General features: G+C 36.4%; 2 protein-coding genes across 2 annotated transcripts in view; one reads left to right on the forward strand and one right to left on the reverse strand.

The window, feature by feature from the left end:
- LOC140927183 (proliferating cell nuclear antigen-like) overlaps window positions 1-5,037 on the forward strand; it is a 5,256-nt gene extending 219 nt beyond the window's left edge. Inside the window, exons 2-7 of the mRNA XM_073376829.1 lie at window positions 1,109-1,478; window positions 2,080-2,147; window positions 2,644-2,838; window positions 3,627-3,695; window positions 4,195-4,286; window positions 4,764-5,037. Of these exons, the coding sequence (XP_073232930.1) occupies window positions 1,160-1,478; window positions 2,080-2,147; window positions 2,644-2,838; window positions 3,627-3,695; window positions 4,195-4,286; window positions 4,764-4,818 (798 nt within the window). The 5' untranslated portion in view covers window positions 1,109-1,159 and the 3' untranslated portion in view covers window positions 4,819-5,037. The remainder of the gene's footprint in view (window positions 1-1,108; window positions 1,479-2,079; window positions 2,148-2,643; window positions 2,839-3,626; window positions 3,696-4,194; window positions 4,287-4,763) is intronic.
- Window positions 5,038-6,205: 1,168 nt separating this feature from the next.
- Window positions 6,206-27,399, reverse strand: LOC140929001 (phosphatidate cytidylyltransferase 2-like). Its single transcript, XM_073378813.1, has 16 exons — window positions 27,181-27,399; window positions 25,497-25,594; window positions 21,037-21,133; window positions 20,424-20,521; window positions 18,873-18,969; window positions 18,336-18,396; window positions 16,479-16,537; window positions 15,975-16,057; window positions 15,260-15,315; window positions 14,705-14,736; window positions 13,952-14,020; window positions 13,369-13,416; window positions 10,860-10,964; window positions 9,554-9,688; window positions 8,597-8,700; window positions 6,206-8,476 (listed from the first exon to the last, which is right to left on the reverse strand). The coding sequence occupies exons 1-16, from the start codon at window positions 27,268-27,270 to the stop codon at window positions 8,365-8,367; spliced, it is 1,344 nt and encodes a 447-aa protein (XP_073234914.1). The 5' UTR covers window positions 27,271-27,399; the 3' UTR covers window positions 6,206-8,364.
- Between the last annotated feature and the right edge of the window lie 274 nt (window positions 27,400-27,673).

The following is a 27,673-nucleotide window of genomic DNA, read 5'->3' on the forward strand; positions in this document are numbered from 1 at the left end:
ATTTGTAAAGGAGAAAATCCTGTAATGTTGAGACATTTGACGCGATTTTGAGGAGTCGATGTCGATTGAGAAGTTCGCTTTTCGACTCTAGGCGGCCATCTTAATAGCTTGATTTTTAATCGAAGAGATGTCGTAGTTTTGTGTGTTATTTCGCCGGTCGATTACTTTAAATTTCATTCCTTAGTTCTTTTGACAAGTAGTAAAGACAGATTACAACGAAATCATACAAATTATAGGGATTTTATGGGAGACACGCTGAAATAATTATCTTACTTGATCAACTCGATTCGTCCAATGCAATATTTAGGTTAATCTTAGTCTTCGTTTGTTGCGGTTGTGTACATCGGATCATTCATGCTCATAGCAGAGTTGTACTACAGAGCAAATTGCGGACATTTAATGCTCCATATTATCTCTGATCCACACTGATCGTTGAACGCGGGAACCATGTATTGCTTTCCCGCCATTTTGAGTTAATCGATCATTGTTGTCCTCCGACGAGCCTCTAGCGTTTAGCTTATATCTTTACTCTTTCAAAGCTTTAGCTTTCCTTTTTATCGGCTCACAGCAGTAAAAAACGAACAGGTCTCGGTTTCTTGTTGATAGAAAATTTTTGTGTTTCCCATCAATAGTTAGATTTATATTGAATAGAATTAGCTGCATGCTCGATCGAATTTCAAGTCTTCCATTCATTCCAATCTAATACTGAACAGTTCGATGAACTTATGCCATGAAGTAATCGGTAAATCTATCATTAAGTTTTATAAATTATTTTCTAAATGTTGTGGCAACAGAAATGAATTTGTAAATTCCTTCTGGCAAGGAGCAACCAATTGGCTCATTACAAGCGAGGCAACAAAGTTGCACTTAACATCTGAAAAATAACTCCTGTTCCTCGGGAATATGCGAGTCTGATGCATGGGAGACCAGAGTGATTTGCATACGAAAAACCCAAATTTCAAAAATGCTTTATCAGGGGTTTCAATAAAAATGTCAGTAGGCAGCAGGAATAAAGTAATTTGACAGTATCCACCAGGGGACAGTAGGCTCTTTCTTGTAGTAGAGTTTAAGAGTGCACTAACTCAGAAAATTTTGACCTTCTTTTCAGATCAGACTGCTTTTATTCATCAATACATTCATCTCAACTTCATTTGTCAAAATGTTTGAAGCAAAACTTGCACAAGGCAGTGTACTCAAAAAGATCCTTGAAGCCATTAAAGACCTGGTTCCCCATGCAAACTGGGACTGTTCTGATAATGGCATATCTGTACAAGCCATGGACAGTAGTCACGTCAGCCTGGTGTCTCTGTCATTGAGTCACGATGGATTTGAGCCATTCAGGTGCGACAGAAACATCACCCTTGGCATGGATACTCCAACACTCTCAAAAGTTCTTAAGTGTGCAAGCAATGATGATAGCATTACTATTAAAGCTGAAGACTCAAGCGATACAGTTTCATTTGTCTTTGAAAGTCAAAGTAAGTAATTTATTTCAATTAATTACTATTTATGCTGACACTGTTAATTTTGTTGTCCAAAATTACTACCATATGGCATTAAATTTGCTCAGAGTTTTAATTTGGCAGATTGGCAATATTTTGTATGAAAACTGTATTTTCTTGTTGGAATTAAGCTTTGTAATTTTCAGCAAATTTCGTAGCACATTTTGCTTTATTTGGGCAATGTATATGAAAAGCAATGCCCAGTATTGAATAATTGTATGTCATGGACTTTCTATCACAGTCAAGAATTTTTATCATCTTTTGATGATGGTGAAGCTCCACATGTGCTTTAAGCATGTGTCAGCAGAGCCCCATAGCCAAGAAAACTTGTTTATCTACCCATCGGAGAAATTTTGGTAGTCATGTGATTGTCTGCATTACAGAGGAACCAATGTGAAATGCCACACTTTCTAACAGGAGCTCCACCTTTGCTAATATTTATATATTAGAAACTGTTTTTGCCAAGGTAACTGGTGCTTTCAATTTCCAGTAGCCTGGCATAATCCCCATCTTGACCTAAAATTATCTGTGTACATTTTTATTCTTACATTTATGTTTATTCATATCTTTATTTCAGACCAAGAAAGAGTATGTGATTACAGTATAAAACTTATGGACATTGATAGTGAACATTTAGGAATCCCGGTAGGTCATAAAGATTCCTTAAATGTTCCTTTTACCGACAAATTTTAGGTTAACTCTTCGTGTCCTCAGAGTGGTGGCCAAAATCTCTTTTCTCCTAACATCGTCAACAGAAAGGTTATGAGAATTAGTAAAATGATCACCAAAGGCAAAAATAATGGTTTGATCTTTTGTCAAATTCTCTTAGCTAATTGTTAAAGGAAATCTATGGAGATCAGCCTCAAGGCTGTCATGTGTGTAATCTAAGAAAAACTTAAGGGAGCCCATTGCTCTAAACCTGTGACCATATGATTTCTGTGAAAAACTATGATTTCCTAGTCACCTAAGAGCAAAAGTGAAGTGCCAGGGGCCAGCCCAAGTCTGGAGAATTTCTGTATGGAAACTGGAGCTTGAACTTATTCTGAGAGTTTAGCTTGAAAAGGTACAAGGAGAGTCAAAACTAACTTGTTTTCACTTTTTGAAGTCATTAGCTTTAATAATTTTTTTTTGTGGATGATAGGACCAAGAGTATGATGCTGTTGTTCACATGCCTTCCTCTGAGTTCCAGAGAATATGTCGTGACCTGACACAGATTGGTGACTCTGTAAAAATTAACTGCACAAAAGAGGGTGTAAAGTTTTCGGCTTCTGGTGATCTAGGAGTGGGAAACATTCTCCTTAAACAAAGTGCAAGCGTTGATAAGGAAGAAGATCAGGTAGGATACTAGTAATAATGTAAATTTCAAGTGCAGTTCATATTCTTGGGGTCCTGTGCCACTTAGTGTTGATCTTTTCATTGTCCTAGCTTGCAACTTTTCATAACTGCCATCTTGAATTTTTAAAAGACTGTTGTGTCATGCAACAGTTAAGTGGCCACAAAAAAGTTTCCATATACAGTTAAGTCAGAGTTTTTAACAATTAGCTTTTAGATAGTCTGATTTTGTGTTATTTTATTATGTATATAGTTCATTATTAGGTTTAGTTTTATATGGATGACCCCATAAGCTGCATAGCTTTTAATATCATCACGCTAAAATGGAGGCTGTCTATCTGTCCACATATGCACATATAGGGTTTATGTAAGTGGCTTTATCTATTGGGGTTTTACCATCTGGACATTCCCTCTATGGTAGAACATATATTAATTTCATTGTTTTTGAGTTCATCATGAAACATCAACCAAAACAAACTCTAATTTCAAATGCACTCAATAATCTGCAATCACTACTGTAGCTATATATGTCATTCTTGTTGTGGTCATGGCTAACAACATACCTGTAAGAAGGATATATATCAGCCCAAGAAAATGTGTTAAAAAAACATGTTTGTGTTAAAATCAACACATACAACTTCTTTTCCACCTTCCATTATTTACCTTTTTTGGTATGAAAGTGTGACCCCTATACCTAGATTCCCAGAAGGATGGGGCAGGAGGGTGGTGAAATTAACAAACCCAGCATTTATTGAGAAAAATATTGACATGTGTTTAAACCCACAATTGCAGGTTTCAATTGAACTAAATGAACCAGTGGAACTTACATTTGCCCTCAGATATCTAAACTTTTTCACAAAGGTATGTACAGCATCCAACCAATACTCAAAGTACTTTAATCACCTTCTTAATATTATAGTCGGCAAGACTGTGAACTTACGAAAATCCATAGGGGTGCCCAGCATAAAATATTATAATTGTGAAAAAACTAGGACTTCTTTGTCTGCTTAAGGTAAGTGAGCTGCAAGGGCCACCGGTTGCTACTAGAGAATAGCCCTTTGGTATGAACAAGTTTAGTCAACAATAATTATATTATGCTAATTCTATATAATATCTATGTTCTATTAAGTAATTGGGCTTTTTATTGTATATAGCTATGTCACGTAATTTTAGGCTTTATACTGTGAATAAGTTTTTGGATTTCCTTTTCTTTCTCCATTGTCAAGCTATTTTTATAGTAATTGGTTTTTGCCAAGAGAACAGGAAGCTTATTAGAATCTCTAAGGTTATAGGAGTTAAATAATAATTATATAGTTGTGTTATATTTAAATTTGATAGATTTTCTCTTACATTTCCCTAGGCATCTCCCCTATCAAACACTGTAACCATGTCACTGAAGGACGATGTTCCTCTTGTTCTTGATTACCGCATTGGAGAAATGGGCAACCTCAAGTAAGTTGACATTTTAATACTTATGATACTCAAGATACTCAAACATAATTTCACGGTAAATTACATTCCCAAGCTCGCTTTGGTATCAAGAACAGAAGATCCCAGATTGGGGATTTTCTAAGAGTTTTGTGAAACAAAAGCCAACTAACCCAGGAATATCTGAAACAATGAGGTGAAAACTGATGACATCAATTACTGGTGTGGGTATCAACAAGTTAATAATGCAGAGATAATAAAAGGGAAATCTAAGAAATCTGTAACAAGCTTACAGAGGTCTTCAAGCTACTAGATATGTTTTGTAAATCTTACATTAGTATAAGAAAGATCTGAGTGGCAAGGTAAAGATAAGTAAACAATATTGGTCGTGAAAATAACAAAAAGTCGCAGTTTGACTCGCAGTTTGTCCCTATAAATGGAATGAGTGTTTGCTTTGGTTTAACATTGCAGTGCATCATACAAACTTTTTCTCTTTTTTAGATACTATCTTGCTCCAAAGATTGATGAAGATGAGCCCATGACAAATGAAGATTAATTGATTATAGATTTAAGTGTTCACTTTCTTTATCGTGGACTTAACTTTTAACTGCCATCAAGATGTACATAAAAAAGGGAGACGTGTTGGATTGCACTTTGGTATTTTCTGTGTTAAACACCTTCGGAAGATTTCTTTCTTAAAATAACAATAGTATATTCAAACAGCCAAATTTAAGTGCATATTTAACTGAAATGGAATAAAAACCGTCTGCTAAAAGTGTTGTCATTTTTTAAAGTCCTGCTAGGGGATGTGCATGCCCTGCTTGGGTTTGGTGACACCTTGTGAATATTGTTTGGTTGATGGCAATTGGGAAAATCTCTTATAAACTTAAAAAACTTGTAAGCTGGGGCACCCAACATTTTTAAAGGAATGTTCTGGTACAAGGATAGCTATTTTCACCATCAATTTTCATTCATTTATAAAAGGTGTTTTTGGTTGGCTAAACATTTTTTCATCTTTTAAAACAGGATAAAAACACAAGTGTGTCAGTTGTGTCTATAACTGCTATGAGCTTTGCATTTCTTTATTCCGCCATTCCAATATAGGTATAAGATATTCATAATCGCCTGATTGCAGGTTATTCAAACTTGTGAATGACTAGCTGCAAAAGGACCCATTTACACTGACATGACATTTTGTATAAAAGTTGACAGGCCCTGAATTGTCACATTTTTCATCTATAGTGTGCACTTTTTACAGGACTTAGAACATGAAAATTGATAAACTACAGTGTGGCATTTCTTCGTCATTGAAATTCCTGTCTGTACCCCTCTGCCCTAGAAACCCTGCGTCAACCAGGGGAAAAAATACTGGTTTAATGTAATGTTCCTTGGGTTTTCCCTTAATACCCTGTGGGAAAACTGGGTCCTTTGCAGCTAAACAGTCACATGATACAAAAACACCTCACTGGAGGGCAAGCAATGCAATAGAGTCTTGAGAGGAAATTAACCGTTTTAATGGTGTGTTTGTGTTGCATTTCTTGCCTTACTGCATCTTGTGCACTCCAGCAATGTGTTTGTGTCCCATGTGACAGTGACAGTCCTATTCAGGACTACATTCATCCGGATGATGGGTAGAAAAATGAGCCCACAATACGGTCTCGTGTAAATGGCAAGATGCACTATTTCTGTCGCTAAGCGTGACATTTTGCATTGTCTTGCTGTGTGTACAAAACGAGCCCGCAAGAGGGTCATGTGATATGTCAGCAGATGCCTGATTTTGACATGTGTCAATTCACCATATGGATGTCCTCAAGTAGTAAATGCGACATTTGACATTGGCTTACATGTAGGACGTGGATGGACAAAAAAAAATGGTCACACGATAACCCATGGTTCTCTACTGTGTGATATTCATGCATGCAAAAGCTCCACCAACAACTAACTCACAACAATAAATATTTATTGGAACAATCAACATTCAGAGTATACATAGATTTTTATTCACAGTCACTTTGCTGAATATTAATTACACCACATTTAAAGGCCAATTTACAATAATACCCACTAAAACTAATAATAATTAATTATTATTACTAATTAGTGACATGAGAATAATAATATTTAAGAATAAATAAAAGAGATGTTTGCCTCCCCAGCAGATTCAGGTGGACCGTTCGAAACGTTTTGGCAGAGGTGGTATTTTATTTAAGCTGCATGACAAACAATGCCATTTTTCAATAGTTATGTTTCCCATGCATGAATATATATTGTTGTGCACTATGCCCCTAACCCCCCCCCCCCCCCCAAAAAAAAAAACATTTCTAATGGTCCATCCCTTAATGGATGACTCCCAAGTGGGTGCTGAAAACATTGGAATTCATGGTCCCACATGAATAAAAACTAACAAAAATACAACTGAAAAACAATATAGGCTTGACTACTGTAGATATATTTTTGGATGGAATATTAAAGGAGAGTTATTTTTACAATATCCCAGCACAATACCTGCACTGGGTGCTCCCTTTCCCAGGGGGAGTACTCCGGATTTCAAGTGACGGGGATGATCGAACGGGGAAAAAAATCAAAACCCAAAAAAATCCCTTGACTAAAAAATTAACCCCCCAAAAATCCCAAATGGAATTTCCAAGCCTCAAAATTTTCCAGAAAACTGTTATAACACGAAAAATACCCCCAAAAATCCCTACCTAATCAAGACGCCCAAAAAAATACTGGCCAAATTTTCCCACCTTAAAAAATCCTGGAATGGAAAATTTCAAACCCACAAAAATCCTTCAATCGTCTTTGTCAGGCGAAATTTGGATTACCTCCCCTGGGCTCCGTGTACATGGTAGGTGATAGTAATTGGAAAGTCTGTTTACTTAAGTACAAAATGTATATTATCAGTTGAGAAATTCACCAAGCAAATTATACATTTTGATGTGCTATAAAGACACTCAGAATCGTACATCCAAGTCTCTTAATCATTTCTGATATGACTACTGCTGCTGTTACCTTAACCACTCATTAAGCTCTTATACAGCATCTTCTAATCAGATACATGAGCTGAATTGGCCAAATTTGCCCCGGGAATTTGCCACTGTACTGATATTAATATCCAATCATTATAATCAGGTAGCACCAAGAACCTCAACCAGGCTCCACTTCTACACAAATGTTGCAAAGCACTCACCACTACTCAAGACTGGCTGGCCAGACCAGTCCAATCTTAATGAGAATTTCACTATTAATCAGGGCTATACAGCTAGATCAGTCTACTTTTAAAACAACAGTATGCATGGAAGTTGTGAATTTTAGTGAAAACTATTTTTTCAAAATAGCTGCTGCGGCCAGACATTTCTGACTTCTCGTGAATGCCCTAAGAAAACAGCAGTTAATTCTAGTTGGGCACTCAGATGACTTCCACTGTCTCGTTTCTCCACAGGTAAATAGAGTGCATGTCAGCTAATGAATTGATCATGTCTTCAGCTAAAAGCAAACTTGATGAACTTCAACTCACTTATCATTCATAGGTGAAATATGGCACCCTTCAGTGCAATATTGGTGATAAATAGCTCTTCAATACAATTTTCTCACAATGTTTTCCCTAGATATTTTATGATACCTAAGTGGTCATTTTGCAGCCCCAAGAAGCAAAAAGTATTGCAAAAGGCATAGAACTGAATCCTCCTTTGAAGTTAGATACATGAAGTGTACAAAGTACAAAGAGTGTGTCTAAACACAACACCATTCTATACTGGTACCCAGGCACCAGTGATTTAATACCAAGAGTGAACATATAAAGCCACTCCCATCCTCTTAAAAAGGTTTGATGAAATGGAGAGCAAGAAATGTGCTCCTTTGCTGACCGAGTGATACATGTATGTTCATGAAGTAATACAATATTATTATGTTTTATAAAACATAATTATTTTAATGTCTTTGCAGGACTCGAGAAAAGTCCTTTTTGGTCATTCGCAACAAGTAGGCATGGTTCATGAAGAGCTGGAATCCATTTGTTTAGCCTTCTGACAAATCTAAGTTAAAATTGGAGACCACATGATAATTTTATAAGACAAAGTAGTGGTTAAGTGAATCTTTAAGCTCACAGCATTCCTCTTCTTATCAGGTTGGACCGAAGCTCCGTGTAGACTTTCAACTGTTGTTCTGGCAGCAGTGATAAAACTTGTTGTAATACTTTGTGAGGTTGAGGTGCCCTGATGGGTAATAGTAGGAAAAAATGAATTTGCTGGATATTATTTAATCAATACTATAATAATTAAATCATTTTTTTAAAGGAGGTACATATCTAAATGTATTATCAATAACTTTCATACCTTATGAATGTGGAGTGATAGACATACACAAACGTTGCCATAAGGAACTGACAATCGAACCTGTCCACTAGTCCTCCATGACCAGGAATAGTGTCTCCAAAATCCTGACAAAAAGTAAGTAATGTATGAATGCATGAGGCTTCTAAACCATTCTAACAAGGAAATAATCAGACATTTTGTTGGTCAACTATTAAAATTTAACAAAATGTTACCAAAGAAAGATGCAGAGGAGGGGTTGGTGGTTATAATATGTACAGCTGTAGGTGTTGCAGGCCTTCAAGCCTTATTACACAAGATGCTTTGTTTCTCATCACCAGAGTATAAATGTGTACATGCTATGCATGGCTGTCCAAAAGTTTCTAAGAAGCAGGCTGATAATGAGTAGTTCGCAGCCCTGGAACTCGCACCAAAGGTACAAGTTCTTGAGGGCCAAGGCATCTAAGGGACATTTTGAAATTTTGAGTCTCGGAAATGGTTTTTCCAGGGGTTTTCAGGAGGTCTTTTCCACTGCGGACACCATGCTGTTTTGTCAGAATACACGCAAGACTGGGAACAATGCAGTCAAAATGCCCCAGGTGTTCCAGAACATTGCACGGTTCAAACGTTTTACATCAATCTAAACCTGTTTAAATATGTGTTCAATGTCATTCAAAACTGGGAAACGGATGCTTTACAATTTTATTCGATGGTGCTTATTTTTTGTTAGCAACTATGGTAGAAGGAGATGAAAGTAGCTGGCTAAGGATGGCTAACTAACCGGCGGTTTTGGCTGGCTACCGGCCCTTATTGACAGCCCCCGAGTTCAAGGGTTACACAGCACATAACAGAGCAGAGCAAATTTTTACCAAGGCAAATAAAAACTACCTGCACTTTGAAAAATTTTAAATTTTAAAGCTGCTTTGCATGCACAAGACATCCAATTATTATTATTATTCCAGAGTGGCTTGATTGTTTTACCTTCACTTTAAATGCTCTCTTGAATCCACTGGCAAAAAATCCTCCAAATGGAGCAATCAATGAGCAGAATAACGAGAGTGCAATAGAATGGAACTGCATGGGGTAGAGCCAGACATCATCTTGTGACAAACCACCCTACAATCAATTTCAATAACGCATGAGCATGCTCAGTTAAGAGACAAAAATTTACTTCTTTAAAAATGTGAAATTACCTAAAGTAGTTAGCAACTGAGGGATCAGCCCTAAAGAGATTCATCAACCTTACATGTACCTTATCTTACAAAAAGAGTGTTAAATTTATCTGAGATGACAAAAAAAGATAATGAAAAGAGACCTACATTGCTCTTTAGTCTCCCTTGTGTAAGCAGCGCGATTTATAATCTGCAAGTTGTTTTTCTTCGTATTTAGGACAAAAAAGGGGGGTCATGCTCCCAGGCATTCCTAGCGGAGACCGTGGAAACTGGCAATAAGAAACGTTGTGTGACCAAAGCCAAGCATGTTTTGCTAACAGAGCTTAGGAAAGATTAAATCTAGAGCTTTTCCGGAACGGGTCAGTCCACGAATTCTATCGCTTGAAAGCGTTGATTACTTTGGAACAAGTGAACACTTCAGTGCTCAAAAAGAAAAAAGAAGAATTATCTTTATTAGCAAAACTTAAGCAAATGAGTTTTGTGATGAGCATGCAGTTTATTTTTGGCGATGATTGAAATGACATGCCATGTCCTCATCACGTTCTTTATCTCTGGCAATGATGTAAAGGAATGTGGTTTGACTCTCAGCAGCCGTTTGTGGGGAGGAGCATTGAATGACGACATTAAAAATGGCTGTGTAGCAGACTAGCCCCCAGACACCCCTTGAAAAAGTAGACTATCAGCCCCTTGTTGATACTGTTGGTTACTCTATTTAAACCTGCTGGCTACTTTAATTTTATTGAAATGCCTGGTTATTCAAAATAATGTTGTCGTGGTAACAGTAAAGTAATAACTGCTAAAACTATAGGCAGCGCCGTTCCATTAAGCATGAGTTTTCTTCAGATTTAACAACTCATGCATGCTAAAAAGATTTGCACCACCTATAAGGTTCTAGCAGCAAGAATTCTCATTGTGAACTACTGAAAGTCCTAAAATAATGGCAACAAAGTTGAAAATTACCAGCATTACATGTTTAGCAGCCTGAATAACTTGAGTCAGAAACATTGTAACATTATTTTAAAAGTACTTACAAATCCAAATTACCAGTATTACATGTTTTGCAGCCTGAATAACTTAAGTCAGAAACATTGTAACATTATTTTAAAAGTACTTACAAATCCCAGAAGATACTTGACTGGTGCTGGGATATTGAAGGCTGTGAGTCTGTACAGTGACGAGGGTTCACAAGTGGTCTTGAAGTCTGTTATTGAACCACTGAACTGAAAACATGAAAGATTGTGAGCAGTTTTTGAGTGACATCAACAAAAATTTAAGCATTAAAGAAGTAGTTTTTGAAAAAAGATTACAATTAAGTGATGGAATTACTCAAGTTCACTTTTGACCTCAAAAAACCTCAACAAGCACATGAAAAACATCACCAAGGAACATGCTTTCTTATAACTTTTTAGACATGTGAGAAGTATGAAAAGGACTTCCCCTCTTTTAATTATAATAATCTTGCCGCAGTTTCATTTAATAACCTTCAAGCAAAATTCATTTATGTCAGCTAAATTTATGTCAGCCACGTGATGTGGTTAAGATGGACGGCCGTGTGTTTAAGTGCTCCGCGTAACATTTCGTAAATTTCTGATGTTTAAGTGTTCCTTCTGCTTTTTTCTATTTGTTTTGTTATCTTGTTTCATGTGTCACATTATGCCTGAGTCTATTGCCAACCTAAAGAGAGAAAATAACGATCTCAAATCTAAAGTTTCAACGTTAACGGAGGAGATTTCAAGACTAAAAGACTTATTTCAACAACAAAGCAGCAGTGCCGCCCCTTCTGCTAAAGAAAAATCTCACAGCCTTGAATTCCTAAGCAAGGAATTATTACTAAATTTTTTGCGGTCAGAAGATGATTATGTCGAAGTCTCCCATCTTATTAAGTTATTTAATACTTTAGGTTAGCCTCTCTTCGTAATCGTTATGTACATGCCTTGTTTTATGTTAGTTTAAATTCTATTTACTGTATTGTAGTGTCTTCACTGTTATTTAGTCCATCTATATATAAATCTTGTTTTGTAAATTGTGTTCAGCTCCCCCCGCCTCGATTAGTTCATAAGCTATTTGCGGGTGGGAAAGTAATGTAATTAGTTATTTTCCAATTTTCAATAAAATTTGTTGTTGTTGTTGTTGTTGTTGTTGTTGTTGTTAATTAATTAGTGATAAACTCAGCCTTTTTTTGTCATAGCATGTGCAATTTTAAGGTCTATATATCAGCCAGAGGGAAAGTACATGTGAAGGCGTTTACGCAGGATGTGTTGGTGTACGTAAGGACTATTTGAATGGAATTGGACAGTTGGGTACATGGGTTGGGATTTGCAGACATGGATGCAAATGAAGTGCAATGTTGTCCTTGATGAACAAAACAGGTCACCGAACTACTGTTATATCACATCTGTCTTTATATAAAAGTTTTCTAACTATAGGCACACCTCAAATAATTTTTGAGAAAAAACTCATAATGGTCAATAAAGTTTAAGCAGTTCTTAAAAATAGCAAATGTAAGTTCACAAAAAATGAAAACACTGAAAATGAAACTCTGAATGAATTTTGATAAAAAAAGACTACAGAATTTAATTTACTGCTTTCAGTCAATAAAAGTTATGAAACTAAGAAGCACTGAATCAGGAAGTTGAGCTTGCAAATACCGGCAATACAGGTTGATACTTTAACCTGGCCCTTAATTTAACGAACACAGACAACAGAAAAACTCCACTGATTTCAATGCCTTAGAGGGTATAATAGAGGGGCACTCATGCAGAAAGTGAACCTCCCTGTTGTGCTTTTTAGTGATCTCTTAATGTTATTTTTACCTTACCCACACATATTAAGCCTAGTTTTTTAACATTATATCAAGTCCACAGTCCACCAATGCTATACTGCATGATTGCACTGAAATCGGTTTGTGAATCTAAGAGAATGGTAATTGCGGTGTGAAAATTGCTTCAATATTTATTTCATATTTAAATAGTTTTTTGCAATGAATTGACTCTTCCTTCAATAAGTTTACAAGTGAGCTCACTGGTTTGATTATAAATACTGTACTATTATAAATATTATCATGGACTTGTTGGTTCAATTTGTTATGGTCAACCTATTGTTCGACAACTGCGAACGCGTTGGATCAGTGGAAAATTAAACCCAGGCTAAAAATCACACTCTGTGCAGCTATTCATGGCTTTGAACACACAACTTCAAAACGAAGCAACATAACCCAAGCATTCAGTCAAAATTACACATGCCCGCTTCCTCTTCCATCAATTTATACTTTGCCTTTCTAAGTAGAGCTTTTGTCTGTTTGTGTTCAACCTGACTTGCATGTGGTTCGAAGTTGCAAAAAACACAATCACAATTTTTCAGGATGGGCACAGGATACAGGAAAGTTAAAAAAACAAAGGCAATTTGTGACTCTCATGAAAAAGGTGGACCAAAATTTATGACACTGGCTGACTATGTTGTCCCGCATAATTAGTTTGAGTTAGTGGCAAGTATGGGTTGACAGAGCTCAATTTAGAAGTTGATAGTAAATGATGCATAGTCTTCTGTGTAAATTTTGAAAAAATACCAGCAATATCGATCAAATTTATTTACACATGTTAAGTGGACAAAAGATCATGACCTCACCTCAAGAGGGCAGATAAAGTACTGGTACTGGCACATGAAATGAGATACCTGAAAAACAACAACAGACAAGACAACAGACTGTGAGGAAATTTAGTACTAAAATTTCAAAGTACAGAAACTAATCTAGCCTGCATCACAGACAAACTTAAGTAAAAAAAACTTGTTAATAATTTGCAACTAGTATTTTTAAATTATCAATGTCTACATTTTTAAAGACCATAAATGATAAGGATAATTTTTTTCAATTGTTTCAATAAATATTCACAAAGTCTTCACTAATAAAGCGGAATTTATCAAGGATAAAGGAAGGTGTCTTGAAATCCCAACAGGATTTATTTATGAACAAACAAACTTGATGTACAAAGTCAGCCATTTGGCAAGAGCAGATGGTAAAGTGCTAAAAGACCAATAATTATTGCGCATGTCCCTAGTGTTACTTAACAACCATGAAATAATATCAACACAGAAGGTTATCATTTTTTCAATTAAAGTGCCAACACCACAACAACATCTTGCAAGCCTAAGAGAATATGTGGTTTCAATGTAACACTGGGGACTGTATTAAGTATCAAATCACACTTACCAACCAGCCATAGATGACTGTTGCAACTCCTCCACCAATGAAACCTTCCCATGTTTTCTTTGGTGACAGCTATCAAATAAACAAATCATTCTCAGATACAAAGGTATAGATTAAGTGTTGGAAGCTAGTTGAAGAGCCATACCAATGATCTTATCTCTCATTTAACAGATACAGTAAATACCTGTGTGTAAGAACCTACAATTTTTGAAGTCTGGCCAAAAAGGTTCTTGTATTTTGGGTAGTTATTGGCACGGTTAGGGTTAAGGTAAGAAAAATGTATAAACTTGTGTTTGGAATTAATCACAACTGTACATTGCAAACATCTTTTTTCATGAAAGAGTCTTTACTTTATTTAGGCCTGTTTTTGTTGTAAAATGGAGTACTTTTATTTGTATAATACATGCTCAATTGACACAATATTTTCTGGTAATAAAAATTTTAAAATCTCAAGGTCAAACTCCTTGAATTGGTCAAAATGTTTATCACAATAATTATTTAACTGTAATTCAGATATAAAAACCTGTGTGATCTTGTTTTACTAAACAGGTTCTCATATTTTTGGGTATTTAAATGGCAAATTTCTGTCTGAGGGTTCTTAAACCACTAGGTTCTCACACATGGGTTCTTACTGTAACATGTTTATTAAAAATTAATTAATAATATTATCATTAATAATTATTATTTTATGTAACTTTTCATCCTGGTAACCAGTCAATCATGTTTGCTTAAAAACTTAAAAACCAGTGAACATACCTTGATAAGAGGTGTCCGGCCAAAAAAGAACCCTGAGATAGCAATCAAAACATCAAACATGATTGTAAGTGCAAAAAATAATAGAAAGAAGCAACAATACTAAAACTTAAGAAAGTGAGTCACAATTCTTACATTGTTTGTAATATATATACCGGTAATTAATTTCTACAAGAAATCCAAATATTTTTCTTTGTATTCAAAGGTTTCCATCCCATATGCAGCATTGTACATACATTGTGTACATGTATATAGATGAAGTACATACACCTGTACTTAACCCTTCAAGTCCCAATGGGGACCAACAGCAATTTTCTCCTAACAATGTCCATACATTGTTAAGAGATAAGGTTGTGAGAATGTAAAAATGATCACGAAAGAGAAAATGCCTTGATGTTTTATTAAATTCTCTCAACTAATTCTTAAAGGAAATGTATGGAGATCAGTTTGGAGAATTTGTATGTGGATACTGGGGCTTAAAGGGTTAATCTCGTACCCAGATCTAAGTACAGTTATTTGGAAATTTATGGAAAACAAAACAATACTATATTTACATACCAAAAATGTAGGCAAAGATGTCATTACAAATTACCATACTGACAGGGAGAAAGAACCTGCAAAACAATTATTCCACAAAACAATGATGAAAAGGCTAGGAAAGAAATCTGACTCAGCAGTAAAAAGACAAAATTTGATAAACTAGTAGCACAAACTATTGGACTGGATGCTCACAAAAATGGTCCTAAAAAGCTACAACTACCAATTACTTTAACTGAGAAAAAATGAATTCAAATTAAAGTGTTGGAGACAAGCATAATGTATTTGTACCAGGCAGTTCACGTTTAAAAAATGTTCTTGGAAGGAAGAGCTCTCCTTCAAGCACTCTCTGGTCATACATGTTAGAGTATAAAATTAAAACAGACATTTGCAGGAAAATTCAGCAACAGGTACAATACCTGGATTAAAACAGTTTGCCTTTAACTTAATCTTTACTTCAACTTTTATCTGATAAATCAACAAACAATGATGATGATCTGGCACACTGAACACTGGGCGGACCCTTGCTCCACGTTTCCCGCATTCATGAACTGTAGTATTTTATTTCCTGAAACCATGACCAGCCTATATTAGCCTTAATTTGCTACCCCAAGGTATGATTTTAAAATTATTGTATTTCAATTTGAAAACAAACAAAAAATGTACGTATGTATGTAATGTATGAACTTCTGCACTTGCACTGTAGATCCACACAAAGGACTTCATTTTGACTTACCAAATAAGTCCCTCAAACAATGTTTGCATGATGAGGTGTGACTGAGTAACTACAATCAACAGTGTCACATGGGTCCAGCCAAACTGAAAAGCAACAAAAAGGTGCATGCAATATCTTTTACTAAAATTTTCATTCCAATTTACTCTAACAGTCAATTCTACATGACACTGTGTGCACTGCATATCTTGGCTCCTTTAACAAATTACGGCTTTTATGCTCCAAAACATTTCTGTGTTCAACAGAGGCTGTGCAACAAAGTAGTCTTTGAGCCATTGAAATGGAGGCATCACAAGCGTTGGAATGATTCTACCTACATAAGCTAGGACAGTTTCAGGTGTCGCAGCTGTAAATGAGCCAAGGAAATCACTTTGTGATGTTACCTCTGGGATAACTGTTCCAAGTATAATTATATTGATTTCTCTTCACTCTTCAGATTATCCAGAACAGTAAAGAACTGTCAGTTAGCTATTTCACAAAGTAGAAATTTGAAGTGTTTTTTCTTACCAGTGAGAACTGGACTTTGTAGTAGTCCTTTTTTAAGCTAAAAACAAATAAAATAAAACCTGCAAAGCAAAAATCCAGTTTTTTAAACAAAATCAATATATATCCCAGAATCAAAAAGTTAAATACAAGTGCGGTAAAACTATGCACATAAATCTTTTCACTACCATGGGCCAAGTGACAGTTTTAGTCCCTACTTTATTGGGCAAGATAAAATTAAATGACATTTGCATACATGAGAAAAATGGAAGAGTTAAAAAAGGATAGGATTAATGCCCAAAAGGAAAAGGCATGAACAGGACACTCAGGCCCATCGTGGATGCCTATCCAAGGGCTCTCTGTACAGAAAGTGTGTTCAAAACCCTAGCACCAGTTTGTCTGGCATGAATGGCGAGGCCAGTGTTTCTGAGCCTTTGAATGTTCTCCAGAAAATTGCAGCCAGGAAAAGACCTGTAAATTAAACCCTGCTAAGGCCTGGCTTTGTAGTGGAACTCTGGGAAACATGATCACATGATTTGGAAAGCAAACACAGGGTGATCGGATTGTAAATCCTGTCGTGTCATTTCTTTATTAAAAGTTGAGTTTAGCACAAATCCTCTCATAAAGTCATACGTCTACAAGCGGTGGAGAATCTAAAGTCATGACAACTATCAAAGAACTACAAGGAGTCGTATCTGGTCTTGTAACCATCGTAAAGCAGCTAACCACAAATGTTTCACATGTCTCGCAAGCCATAGGTCAATTGGGATAACCTTGCAGGGTTCTTCAGAAAATTTAAAGAAGGGGAAAAACTTCATGCACAGCTGAAAGAGGCAACTAGTTAATAATATCTAAAGGCAAGACTTTCTTGGGCACAACTGTGTCTTGAGGTTGGATATTATAGGAGGAGGAAGTCCCCTGAGTTCTTGCCCAGGGGCCTATTTCTCAAAAATCATGGCAACTTTTTGGGCCCAGACTCAAATAATTATTGAAATCAAAAATATCTAAAGAATAAGCGTGCAGATCCTACTTAAGAAACCAGTCCATTATGTTTTATTAATGGACATTATTTGTTTATCTGAAAAACTATTGAAGCCTCAATGATCTTGAATGCATAACAAAAAAACAGCTTTCCTGGCCCATTGGGGACTTTCATGAGACAGGCCCAAAGACACAATTGTTCCTGATCTACAGCACCACTTTCTCCTTAGCCCAACATTTAGGTGACTCGTGAAAAGTTCCAAAAATTCCAAGTATAACTTGAGCGTGTTAAGTCCACCAGCTCTGGTTGCCAACCTTGCTGATATTTTTAGTTACATGTTTTATGCAGTTTGTTGAGTGAGACCATTAATTACAAGCAGTTTTTTTCCAGCTCAAATTTAAATCATTATGCTATAGACAAAACATAGTTATTCAATGTGAATCGATTTTCTGGTAGCTTAATAGATTTTTGCTTGCCCTGGTAGTAAGGCAATCAGATTTTCCAAGCCGTTTATTTTAGGTTAATGATTTTTTACATTAATCAATTGACAATACAGTTGACTCCCAATAACTTGAAACTTCCAGGGAAATCGAAAGACGTTTGAGTTAGCTTGAGCACAAGTTATCAGGAGAGCAAAGAAACTGTGAAGAAACAAAATTAATTTACTTTGAGTTAGTGGGAGGTTCAAGTTATCAAAGGTTCAAGTTACCGAGGGTAAAGTTACAGTAAATGTATGAAGGAAATCCAGGGGAAATAGATTTTGCTTCGAGATTGCGCGAGGTTTGAGTTAGCGAGGGTTCGAGTTATCGGGAGTGGACTGTACATTTTACAACGCATTGAGTATGTAAACCTGTTTATTTTTTTTACAATTTTGCATGTTTGCAATAAGGTATTCTTACCAATAAGGTAGAGTGCATATGAAATCAGTCTGTGATATGGGATGTATGTTTTAACCACTTCCTACCAAAGAAAGAACAAAATGTTACAAAAACTCTTGGCACAAACATAACTAAAACTTAAAACACACTCATATTCTCTAGTCCTGATAGTCATGCACAAACTTTGCAGACTAAATCCAGTTTATATGTAGGAAAATTGTCCCAGAAAAGAAGGTCACCCTCTGAGCTCAGTCAACTCAAGTGAGTGTTTATAGGCGAAAAAGGTTGACCCCTTTGCTGAGCCATCAGCGTTTGCACATGCTCCAATAGTCTTGCCTTAACTAAGTTGACGTGGCAGATCACCCTTCTAGTGGAGCCAACTTTTTGCTTCTCATGCAAACAGTTTAGCAATTTTTGTAAGGTAATAGGAAATGTTGGTTTGCCCAGGGTACAGTATAGCTCAGGTAGGTATGTGCTCCTTCTGGGGACAAGTATTCTCCATTATAAATGTGGCCTAAAACTTTAAAATGTAGAGGGCTAAAAGAGGCTGGAATTTACCTCTGATTCATCATCCACTGGTGGGTTTGGGTTTCCATTGAAATAATCAGTTATGCTTTCACCGTAGAAGAAGAAGTTTGCACAACCAAGGAAATACCTAATAAGAGATGAAAGGCAACCATTTCAGCTCGACACTCATGCTGAGAAAAATGGGTTATTTATTAAATAGGGATTTCTCCACAGTACTTGATGACAATTCCTGATTTAACTATTGTATGTGTGCATCAAACTAAGCATCATGCCGAGTTTTGAGACCTGCAAATCACCTTTTTGAGCCTGGAAAGTTCTGAGATTTTTTCCTGTATTTCCTACACTTTCTAGTTACCAACGGCTTGCAGCCCATAGTATTAATTTTGGTGAAAATTCCTGATTTAGTTATTGTATATGTGCATCAAACTGAGCATCTATGCCAAGTTCTGAGACCTGCATATCATCTTTTTGAGCCCAGGAAGTTCTGAGATATTTTCCTGTATTCCCTACACTTTCTTTACCAACAGTTTGCAGCCAGTTTTCAGCAACCTGCTGTTCTTAACCGTTTAAGTTCCAACAATGACCAATATTAATTTTCTCTCAACAATATCCAGACATAATCAAGAAAAAAAAGGTCAAATGCTCTCTGATCTCTAAGCAAATTCTCTCAACTATTTCTTTAAGGAAATGTAGGGAGATCATTCTGGAGAATTTGTATAAGGATATTGGGCCTTAAAGAGCTCATAACCCAGTCCTTTATAGGCTTATACAGCTAACTCCTATTATTGCAGAAATCCTTAAGACTGCAAGTTAGTGTCCATGATAACAGAAGTCCATGACAGCAGAGTACAAGAAAAATTTCTTTTTAGAAAACATTAGAACAGTTGTGGATGATATGCTAAAGAAAAAGCAAAATATTGAACAGGAAAGACAAGATGATGAAACACCATAAAGTACAAATGAAATAGATTTTATTGGTGTCCTAACATCCATTTTGAAAGACAACACTTGATGTCTGTCAAAACAAGAATTATTACATTTTGATTTAGAACAATAACACTGTGATGTCAGGACCCAAAAAGTGTCTGCAGCAGCGCGGTATCTTTTTTAATGTTAGAGCTCTGAAATTTTTGTTGAGGATTCATCTTTTGTCCATATTATTAGGGTGTCCATATTAGTGAGGTGTCTGCAAGGTAAGAGTTGGCTGCACAAAGTGTACTCACAAAAGTGGAGCTTCCTTTCATTCCCTGTACGTGCTACATGTATAGGGCCCCATTATTTCTTTGACACAATGATTGTACATGTACATTACTTGTGGTTCAATTTTGACCTTGGTTTAAACTATACTTGTATTTTCCTTTAGTTTGGGGTAACAATAATGTATAATAGCGGATTTGAAACAAAAGAAAATAAATTAAAACCACGGATAAAATTGGACCACAACAAACTGTGTATGCCTCTCGCACTTAGTCTAAAGCTTTATTATCAATAATCTTCCACCGGCATTGAACAGGTACTATCACAGAAGCAATTCAGTATTAAACCGTTCTGGTAGCAGTTATTTCAACAGAATTTACTTACCAACTGAGCGATCTAAACCAAGGAAGATTGTGCTTTTCATACTTTTTATGTCCAATGGAAATTATTTCATGGTAACACTTGATTTGAATACACTGAATCTGAACAAAACAAAAGAAAGAAAAACTTTGAAATCTAATCAAACTGAAGAAAAATGCTCTTCTTCTTCCTTAAGCTCAGTATAAAATTATGAAAGTACGTGTTTTTCACCACATGCTTATAAAGGGGCGAGAATTTTTCATTGCTCTCACCTACTCCTGCAAGGAAAGCTTTTAAATGATTATACACTGTACACTATGTAATTATATTTTCTTTTCATTTCAACCCATTCCTTATATAACTAGCATTATATCTGTTACAGGTCAAATTTGATTTCAGGTTAATTTTCATTTAACCTAGGTTGATTCTCAATTTCTAATGTCTCCTAGTCCTAGAAGACAAAGGAAATTAAGAATCAACATGGTTGAAAAAATCTCACCTAAAATCAAATTTGACTGGCCTGTAACATATACTTAAAAACACAAGGATCAAAATCTTGAGTGATTAAATATACTACTACAGAGAACCCTGGTAGTTCTAAGCCCTTCTCAGTGATAAAGTCCAACTATAAACTCACCAACAAGATTAAGGCAAAAGGGCCAAAGTAAATAATAACAGCAAAACCAACAAACATCACCAGAGTAAACATTCCTCTAATCCACCAGTTTCTCCATCTAAACAATTACAAGAAGAACAAAGTTATTATGAAAGTTCAGCTCACTTTGCAAGTAAAGCAGGACTATGTTCTAAGGTAAAATAATTTTTAGAGTACCTGACTGATGATCAAAGTAGGAGGCAAAAAAGAAGGCTTGGCGCACGCTACTGGTGTACACGAGCGTAACACCGTGCCTTATGCACGATTCACGCACAAGAAAAGGCACGGTTTTTGTGCCAAAGCACGGGAAAAAAACATGCAAAGGCACAGATAAGGCACACTTTAGGCACAGTTAAGGCACGTTTTAAATATTGCTAAGGCACATTTTAGGCACAGTTTGGGCACAGTTTTGGCACGGTTTAGGCACGGTTTAGGCACAAATATTCAACGCTGGGCACTTTTTTGAAAATCTTTGTAACCCGACTTGCAAAAAAGAACAAACTTGGTACAAATTACAAAAATAATTCAGATCAAACACGATACAGTTAGAAGTATAGAGTACTAAAGTGATGACGTCATAAAAATGAAATTTCTGAAATTATGGGATTTGTCAGGATATTCTGAAAGAACAATGTCCAAAAGGCCCACTTGCCAAAAATGAGCATTTCGGGGCAAATTGTCTCTGAGATAGTAGCCCAGTTATACTCAGAAAACTCCATACAAACCCTTCTAATTTTTTTTTGGGTCGACCCAAAAAAAATTTAGAAGGGTTTGTATGGAGTTTTGTAAGCATAACTGGGCTACGATCTCAGAGACAATTTGCCCCGAAATACTCATTTTTGGCAAGTAGGCCTCTTGGACATTGTTCTTTCAGAATATCCTGACAAATCCCATAATTTCAGAAATTTCATTTTTATGACGTCACACTTTAGTACTCTATTGGAAGTGTAAGTTTTGAGCCGCGCCGAAAGTCTGAAAAATTAAAGTATTCTTCGACAGTCCATGTTTACACACGTGATGTATGCGGTCTGCACCTTTTCAATTGCCATCCAATTTTATAGACTCGCTTTCCTTCGTTTCTAAAAGAAATTGTGAAAGAAAGTCGAAGGCTCGAAGCCATAATAACAAAAACAAAGCTAAAGAAGTAAGGCACAAAAAGAGCCAATAAAAGTCGTAGAAAAATAATACTTTTTGCGATCGCGGTAAAATTGGCCTGAATTTGCATAACAACATGAAAAGTACAAAGTGGTAATTTGAAACCTTCACGCCAACGCGTGTTGTTTTTTAAATACAAAATGCGGCTGCTTTTTAAAAATATTTCTCTAACTAAAAAAGTAGGATTTACACTTAGTAGTAAAATAATTCAAGCTGCTTGTTTGTTTTTGTTTTCTGGCTCTGTTAGCAAATTAAGCTTTGATCGTCTAACAATCGATGAGATGTGCCATTTATTTTGCTTCAAAACTCATCGGCGTGCAATCAATTTTTTCGTTTTCATTTTATAAGTCATATCACAAGTAAATTCTTTTTTTGAATGCAAATCTGCCCTCCCGAAAAAAACAAATGTTTCGTTCCACCTAAACGCTCCATTAAGAAGGGGAGAAGAAACCTACTTGGAAATTTTTTAACATCGATGAAATTAGCATATCAACAATGTAATTGAGCTGAGCACTTACTTTAAATACGCTAACCTGTTTAAGATTCCATTTTCCTGTTTGTCGGGGCTTCCCCTGCTGTCTCTAACCGTATTCTGAGTCATGTTATTTCTTATTAGGGGATAAAAAGGTCGTCAGACCGTGTTTCTAGACTTTGTAAACCTCAAAACTGACATAATTGCCGTGCGCCCTTCGTTCGCTGTGGAGGTCGATAGGCTGGACACAATTTTCCGAGTGACTCAATATTTTGGCACAACTTGTGCACAGATTAGGCACAGTTTGGGCACAACTTAGGCACGGCTTAGGCACGTTTTTCAAAACTAAAACGCACACTTTATGCACATCTTAGGCACAAAATCTTTATGCCAAAGCACACTCTAGAATCCGATTTTCGGTCCAACGCACGGTTTACGAATTTTCACGTTAAAAAAATGCTGTCTAACCTTACATATTTGATCTTAGCGTAAAAATGGGTTTCCCGAAGTCTTAACAGTTAGTCTATAAGGAAGGTTTAACTTATGAGCATTCCAAAAATTATTATTTCTTCTCTTAACAACAACAGAAAGTCAATGAAAACCAATCTTTTAAATTGACGTTCGCGCTGCACAGAGATCATATGTAGACAGAACATCTTTGTGAAAACGCCCTAAACTTTGTTGTTTTGGCATTATGTTCAGTAATTTTTAATACAGTTAGTACTCATAAGTCACTGACCTCTTCGGAGAAATTTTTCCAAAGTACCATTAACAGAAACAGAGAAATCCCACAATATGCGTGGTTAGACTGTAAATGTTACGCGAGCTGTTAAAAAATGGTCCCATTTTGAGCAATACTTTTCATATTTCAATTTTATTTTGGTCTTACAGCCAGAAAAAAAATATTCAATGAAAAGCTGTTTATAAACTTTAACTTCTTGCCAAATATCGATGCGATCTTAGTTTTAATAAGTTCAAAAGAGCCAAACGATGTGAGATTCTTAGCCGTGTACACCAGTAGCGTGCGCCAGGCCAGAAAAGGTTGATTTGAAATTGAATTTTTGGTCATAATTCAGCCTGTGATTGCACCAAGACTCGAAAAAGTCCTGTCCAGTATTCTGGGACAAGTAGATTGTTTTGCAGGGCAAATAATATGGGCCTTAAGATGAGAGGATAATGGCAGCGAAAACATTGATTAAAAAATGAATTCTGTTTTTCAATTTTCATCACGATTATTCCAACTGGCTTATTTTGTCAAATGAAGCAGCGTGCAAAGAAAGTAGTGTCTGATAGCCTGGGGCTAGTGGATTTTGCTATCGCGCTAGTGAATTCTGTCTTTAACTTGCCCGATGGGCAAGTGATGTTTTTTGAGCAATTCGAATAAAGGAAGAACTGTGAAATCAATTCTGCTCATCAAAAAGCTTTTGGGGCTAGTTCAAATGATATCTGGGCTAGTAAATGCTAGCTTCAGCTTGCCCAAATGGCAAGCTGTAAAAATGATTTCCTTTGCACCCTGTGTAGGCAAACTCTTCAGGGTCTGAATTCCTAAGACCGCCATCCAAGTTCAGAACGAGAAAGAAAATTTTGTCAGGCTTGTTTACGTCCTCCATAAAATGTGACATATATATGGCATGCTTACGTCACATAGTCATACAGGGCTGTCACTAAGATTTATCATTGCCAGGTATATGCAATTAGTTAGTGGTGAATTGAACAACTAGGACGCTCTTTTGGGGTCTATTTTCCTTTGTTTCAGAATTCTGTGAATGCATAGAGGGTTCACGCTAAAATAAGCTCAACAGTCTATTTTATCTAGGAGATTTGGTGACCCGTAGGGGAGAACAGGAGATCTGCGATCCATTGCACCCGGGAAACTCATGCATAAACAGAGAGAGTTGTACTTTTTGTTTACATATCCCCAAAATTTTGCATAACTACAGTTTGCAATTTCTCCTGGATGTTACAGTTGTCCCAAGAGAAAGCAAGAACCATACTTCTGCAAAATTTTGGGGATAAAGAAAATGTTATGGGCAATAAGAAAATGGTGAATTGTTAGCATTTGGGATGGGGGAGGGGGCAGTGAGAGTCATATATGGAATGTGGTACCATTATAAAAGTAAGATGACCCTAGATTCTTGATCCTAACGAGAATCAAGAAGTGAGAATTGAGTCGAGAATCAAGACTCAATTCTTCATGACTGTTGCAACTTGATTCTCGATATTTGATTCCTGCGAGACTCATCAAACCGGAATGGTCTTGGTTTAGTTTTGAGTAATTTGCTGTTACTCTCGATGCTCGATTGCTGACAGAATCTACAACCTTTGTTCAAGTTTTGAGTAATCTTCTAACTTCTCTGATGTCAGACAGCTCTTTCTACTCTATAAAATAACAAACTCTCTGCAGTGTTTGATTCGAGAATGCTTGAACTATACAAATTCAAGATCTGCTAGCAGTTGACAGCTTTTCAGGAAATTTGCATTTGTTTGCATGGCTTGAGTGATATGTCGATACCTCAACTATCTTACGCATACAATCACTTGCCCATATAAACCATGCCGTGTTGTGCTACATGATTGTCAATGTAAAATTATTGAGAAATCAGTCATGGGTGAATCTTTTATTTTATGTCTCGCGAGGCTCGATCCTTGACTCGATTCACGATAACTTGTTCTTGATTCTTGATTCACGCAGGAATCGAGAATCAAGTTAGGAATTGAGACTCGTAACAGACTGTCAACTTACTTTTGAACGGTACTGTATTTTACAGTATTGGATAATAAAATTAATAAACTTATGTTGAAAACAGCTCATTACTTGGGATTTAAGCTTGACAGGAAAGGCATGCTTTCTTGTTCTGATGTGGCTGCAGCAAGACTACTAGTTTCTTCCCTGGTATCCGTTTCTTGATTTTCCTGCAAACACATCAAGAGGCAACAGGAGGTTTCATTTGAATGGTTAGGCCCAATTCAGATGCCAAACTTTTCATGAGCCGAACCTAATTCGAAGTAAGGCCAAGCCAAAATGATTAAGACTAGCTCAATTGATTCACACGCCAATCTTAATTCCAGGCAAACTAAATTCAAAAGGAGAAAATTCTCTCGGAGTTAAAGTACTTGCAAAATACTTTATAATAATTTATGCTTTAGGTTTGGCACAGGAAAAGTTTGGTGTCTGAATCAAAGCAGTTCTAAAGTTGCTCCAAAGGAGAAGTTCCCGGCCGGGCTAGGCAGGAAAAACGGCTGAGCCATTCCAAATTGAAATAGGCATTCCTAATTGATTCAGATGCTGAACTTTTCATATACTCAATTCAGTGTATTAGGCTCAGTCCTAAATGTACAGGATTTTGTTCACAAGCAGTCACATGTACACTGTGCATGACAGATTTAACCCTGTACATGTAAGCCCCGGTATCCACTTACATATTCTCCCAAGTGATCGTCACTCTTTCCTAAAGAATTAGTTGGAAGAATTTTTTTATACATCAAGGCATTTACTTTTTGGTGGTCACTTTGTCAATAAATATTCTCCTGACCTTTTTCCCTCTTGATGTTTTGATTTTGTGAAGAGAAAATTGAAGTTGGTCACCCTGGCCTTGGGGCTTTAAGGATTAACACAATCAACTTTGATATGTTCTCTATTTACATGTACCTACCACAACTAATGCAGCACTCAATGTCAATTGAAACATGCAGGTGCACAATTCTCCAGAAGTTCCAGCTTTTATATACACATAATTTTTGCGACAAAAAAGCAGATGTAATTAAGCATTTAAATATTAACCCTGCTGTACGAACAACATTATTGTACTGCTATGAAACTTTAAGACAGCTTTTAAAGAGAATATTTGGATATTTTTAGTAATCACATGACATTCGAGGTTATCCTGTGCTTCCTTCTAAGACCGGTAGAACAAGTCCAAATGTTACCAACATTATACAGAGGTGGCCATGCAATATCATTAATTAGGAAACATTCTCCATCATTGCAACAAACATAAGACGGCTGCATGTAGCGTAATAACAGTTTCACTTGTTTCTTCTAAAATATCAACTTGGAGTTAAGGAAAACAGCTTTCTGAGAATCAGTATTACATGTGGCACTTATTATTCAGCTTCACGAAATGAAAGTTTTAAGCTTTAATTTTGCATCACCAATGACATTATGTGTGGTTTACAACAGACAACAACACGACTGGAGGGACGCAAAAATAGCCCATTTTTAAATAAAAAATTTGAACAAACGTCAAGTGCATAAGAACAAAAACAACTGGAAAGATCGATCACTTGATCACGACAGTTCTTCGAATTCGCCTGTCATTTACAAAGTCGCGCAAAATTTGAACAATCTGTTGATATATACATCTATAAATTAAAATTGGTATTTCCGAGAATTAGTGAACTCGTCTCAAAGACGGAATTTTATACAATGCATCAAGGATGATAGCACAATGAATAAGCAAAAACTAAAAAGAACGACTCGATTTATTAGCTTCACCAACCTTCATTCCTTCCAAAAGATTTTCGCTGGACCCATTCGCTGCTAGGCCTTCTTTACCACGTCTTCTTGTGGCACTTGATTCTGTGGACATCTCCCAGGGAGAGTACCTCCTTCAGCACCGTGTGTCTATTTTCGGAGGCCTAGTTTCACCATAAGTGCATAAAAAATTGTCCACTGCAAAATGAACTTTACACTCGGTCTAGATTAACCTACCCGCCTAGCATCATGGGAGAAAGGGGTGTTTTCTAGGGGAAGTACCCGTGTCGTTTAAATGACATGGTATCTTATAATAGAGTGTTAACTGACCAAAGTGATATGCTACTCAACCAACCTCGTCCCCAGGGTCTTCTCGCTTTCCAATATGGCGGAGGCAGGAGAGAAGACCCTGGCACACAGCAGAAATCACGTGACTGATTTGTCCACAGAGAGTGGGAATTTATTCAAAATGGCGGCCAAGATAAAGACACTAGCAGCTAAATACAGGAATTGCACCG

Source organism: Porites lutea, chromosome 2 (assembly GCF_958299795.1).
Source record: "Porites lutea chromosome 2, jaPorLute2.1, whole genome shotgun sequence".
NCBI classification, from domain to species: domain Eukaryota; kingdom Metazoa; phylum Cnidaria; class Anthozoa; order Scleractinia; family Poritidae; genus Porites; species Porites lutea.